General features: G+C 40.1%; 1 protein-coding gene across 1 annotated transcript; it reads left to right on the top strand.

Moving 5' to 3' along the window:
- The first annotated feature begins 218 nt into the window (after positions 1-218).
- On the top strand, positions 219-1,932 carry LOC145798218 (putative disease resistance protein At5g05400). Its single transcript, XM_082885714.1, has 2 exons — positions 219-960; positions 1,862-1,932. The coding sequence occupies exons 1-2, from the start codon at positions 219-221 to the stop codon at positions 1,930-1,932; spliced, it is 813 nt and encodes a 270-aa protein (XP_082741840.1).
- The last annotated feature ends 2,548 nt before the right edge of the window (positions 1,933-4,480 follow it).

The following is a 4,480-nucleotide window of genomic DNA, read 5'->3' as shown; positions in this document are numbered from 1 at the left end:
ATAAATAAAATCTGAAACTTTTGAAGCCAAAGTTTTGTATTTTTATTTATTTATTTACAACAGTTAGTTGTGGTTATTAATGTTGTACCCTTTTGTTTTCCTCAGCAATTGAAGAGGGAGAGATAGACATAGAGAAAAGGAAAAAGGGGAAGAGAAGGAAAAACAAAAATGATTTGTTTGCCCCAAATCCTTAATAAATGCTCGGACGCAATCGAAAAATGTTGCATAACAGCTTGGCATCACATGGGCTATGTGATTCACCACAAGAAGAAAGGGTTAAGAGAGCCAAAAACAACGGTGAAATCCCTAAGGCTGATGTTCTGGAATGGATAGAGTCAGCAAATGAGATGAAAATAGATGTGGACGCATTTCTAGAAGAGGGAGAAAACAAATTGTGCTTCAATTGGTGTCCGAATATTTATTGGCGTTACCGGCTAGGCAAGGATTCCAAAGAGAAGACAGATCGTGTTATTAGTCTCAAAGACGAGGGTGACAAGTTTATGGCATTAGAAGCGTCACACCACGTACCTCATATGAAATTTGGGTATGATTTCTCTCAAGGTTACGAGGATTTTGATTCGAGAGCAGAGATCTTTAAAGAGATCATGAAAGCTTTGGAAGATCTGCGCATTAAAATGATTGGTGTATATGGAGCAGGCGGTGTTGGCAAGACCACTATGGTGGTAGAGGTAGGCAATCTAGCAAAGCGAAATGGGCTTTTCGATGATGTTGCCATGGCAACTGTTTCACAAACTCTCGATGAGAAAATTGTTAAAGAAAAGCTTGCATCACTAACACTGAATGGAATTGCAGGTCAACTATATCGTAGATTGAACAATGGGAAAAAGAACCTTGTAATATTGGACGATGTTTGGGAGAAATTTAATTTTGCAGACATTGAAATTCCAATTACAAATGGCAACAACAGCTGCAAAGTTGTCATAACGTCACGGAAAAAAGGTTTGTGCCAAATGATACTGTTGGCTTTTTGGCTTTTCGAAGGGTATTTTTGTAAATGTGAGCGTGCCAGCAAGGATCAATCAGTCCTTACAGAAATTGTGATTGCCAACCAATTATCAGACGATTGTGTTTTAGTTCTTTTCAGCCTCAATGAAGAGGACTTTTACTGGTGGCTTAACTTAGAAGAAATTAAGAGAAATAACAGTAATATGAAGAACAATTGAAGTATTTCATAAAAATGAACACTTACAATGGTCCAAACTCAGCCTCGGAGAGGTTTACAACAGCAATCTACTTGAATCTACTTGAAGCTACTCCTATGAATCGAAGTGCAGTGCGGGTATTTAAAGTGCAGGTATTTAAAGAACAGGTATTTAAAGACTGGAAATGTAAAAGACTGGAAAAGAAAATATATGAAGTAAATGACTGATTTGTATGATCTGAGTCCTCTCTTTCCTGGGGGTCTCTCTGCTATTTATACTTGTCAAAGATGACCTTCGAACTGCTCTTCGAACCGTCGAACTGCTCCTCCATGATCGCTGATCATGTTGCCTTAGAAGTAGCTCCATTATGCCACTATTTGCAGTTAGGCTTCTCTCCTGTATTTGAATTTGAATATGAGTAACCGTTGAAGCCACGTCACCTTGCATTTCTTTACTGATCCAATGTTGCTCAGACCATGTGAGAACCAATTTATCATCTCTACGTGTACGATCAGGATTGAAGACTTGAATTATTTTCCGATAATACCCTTATTCTGCTACGTGTCGGATTGTAACTGGCTTTTACAAAATATATAGCTAACATTACCCCCCGCACTAATATACCCAATACTTGGTGATATTAGTGAACCAAAAAGCTTTTCCTGCGCTTTTGGATCGTGTATGGAATTCATCTCCAGGAAACATAACCGTCACCTATTTGATGATTATTTGCATTAACTCCATTCTGTTGGATATCCCAACACCTTAGTATTCGAACAGACCATGGCTAAACCAACTCCCCTTTCTACTGATCAAGCATACGAAGAGTCATTGAGTAATGCTGATCTCCCTCGAAAGAACCTCCACGCATTCATTAGCCACCTCTATCCACCTTTCTATATTCAGGTTATGGATGCCTTTGCGAATTATCATCTTTTGGACCACGAATATATTGCCCTTAAGACTTCGATTCGACAAACTACAGCCATAGATACAGGAAGTTCTTCCTCTGATTCTTCCTTGTACTTCGAACAAACTGCTTTCGATTCCTCGATTCAGCAATTTGCAGCCATGGATTTAGGAAAAAATTCTGCATGGGATGAGGCTACGACTTCTTCATCTCCTGGGGCCTCTGGCTGGACCAACTGGTTAACACCTGAGACTTATGATTTGAGGGAGCGAATCAATCATCATTTCGTTGAATTCACTGACCCTTTGGAATTTCCTTCCTACGCTCGAAGTTCAGTAGTCTATCCATATGTGCCCATTGACCAACGACGTAGCTTGGAGGAGAACTTGCTTGTGGCTTGGTATACATCTTCTATGCCTACGAAGATAGTGCCTGCTATCCGGCGCTCAGAAGAAGCACAAGGGTACAGCCCGTCATTCTTAGCCAAGAAGGCGAAGATCTGCTCTCCTGACTGGCTTGCTTATATTAATGCCTTTGTTCCTTCCGCTTCCGCGCCATCTCCTATAATGGAAGCATCCACACCTTCTTCTCCATCTTTTGAAGCTGAAGCATCTACATCTTCTTCTTCACTGTTTGAAGCAGAACCGTCCACTCCGTCTCCTCCTCCTACTTTGTCCTGGACGGAGAAACTAAGGCTTGCCCTTCCAATGGACAAAGTTTTTCCACCTTACCAACCTCCGTCACCCCCTTCTCCAGCCGAGCGAAAGCAAGCTCAACTTTTGCTCGCGGCTTTCTCCCACCTGCCCTTCAATGTTCTTGAGGATGACATTCCTCTTAAGAACTTTCGATGGGCTTGTGATATCCTGACTAGGGGTTATGTCCTCAACCCTCTTGCCCAAGCAGAGCTTCATTTGTTTTTGGACCAACTTCCAGTGCTCCTTTATTGGCATCGGAATTCCATGGTCACTATGCAATCTTTAGACCAACTTTCGTCTTTGCGAATTCAGGCCCAGTATGAAGCAGAAAACTTCACTGAAGAATTCGATGACTTCAAGAATAAAGATTCTGCATATTGGGATGATTTGATTGTAGATGAATTGGAACAAAGATTGAGGGACGAGGCTTTTGAAATAAAGGCTGAAGAGCTCTATTATGAAGTGAGAGCACATCAGCTTATGCAGCCAACTCTTGAAAAAATAGAAGATATAATAAAGAAAGAACAGAAATTTATTGACCATTGCTGGACAAAATTTCATGACCTTGTTATTTATTCTATTCCTTATTTTTATGAACTTGAATTTATACCCAGATAGGGTTACTTAATGTAATCGTCTTGGCTTTAATATAAACAAAGTCTTTCGGTATTTAACACTGTTTGACTCTGTTTCCTTTTATCTTTAAAAGCTAACTCATAACTTCGAATTGAACAATCTCATCCTTCGAGTCAATTGTTTAATGAAGTACTAAAAGAACCAACATGTCTTATTCCAATTTATGGAGTAAAATTGACAATTCTGGCCGATATCGTCTGGAATTAATGCTTTAAATTTTAACAACATTACCCCTCAAAATCAATTACAACCAACATATGGTCATGGTTAATATAATCAATCAATTTCAAATTTACCATTTTTTCTTTCGAAGAGTAATATGTATAAAAAACCAACAATTGGTTTTGATGCTTCGAACAGTGTTTCTCATACTCAGAGAATACTAGGGTTTGCTCCGAAGGTCGTTACTTTGATTCATAATCCCTAAACAGGTCTTTAAACCCTTTGAAATAGACCAATAATCAAGCAATTTAGCACCTTTAAGCATATAATAGGCTTTGAAGCCGGCTTATGTATTTCGAAGCCGTTGTTATTTGATTTTTTGGCGCCAACATCTTGTCTTCGAAGCCAAATATTTCATTTCGAAGCTGGCCCCAATTCCGGAATAAGCTCTTCCCTCCAAAACTATCAATATTGGAAGAGATTCCTCGCATTCGTACTTTTAGTACTTGACGACTTACGGGGTATAATTTCGGACACCAAGATTTTAAAACCCTCTCGTTTCGTGTTCCGAAATCTCTTGCCTTTTACAAACCCTTCTCTCTACTGGTTCCTCTTTGCTTCGGTCTTCATCTTCTGAAGAGTGTATCATCAATGGCTTCTTCTTCACCAAAAGTGCCAGCCCCAGAGCGCGTAGGCTCATCTTTAGCTTTGAAGAGGCTTATTGATGCAGAATGTGAGAAGTACAAGGCTGGAGAGAAAAGCGCTATCGATGGGCGTATCTTCGTCCCTCATCATCATGAGCAGCAGAACTACGTGCTCGGACCAATTTTCAAGGAAGTCCTTACTGGGCTCCCAACCTTTTATCCGCGTCTGGTGGACCAACGTCTCCTTTATGAAGGTGGCCTTGACTGGAA

The sequence above is a fragment of the Camellia sinensis genome, chromosome 8, assembly GCF_055761805.1.
Source record: "Camellia sinensis isolate YWXY chromosome 8, ASM5576180v1, whole genome shotgun sequence".
In the NCBI taxonomy this organism is placed as follows: Eukaryota; Viridiplantae; Streptophyta; class Magnoliopsida; order Ericales; family Theaceae; genus Camellia; species Camellia sinensis.
Note: the sequence above shows the minus strand (reverse complement) of the source record. Positions and strands in the feature narration are given on the sequence as shown.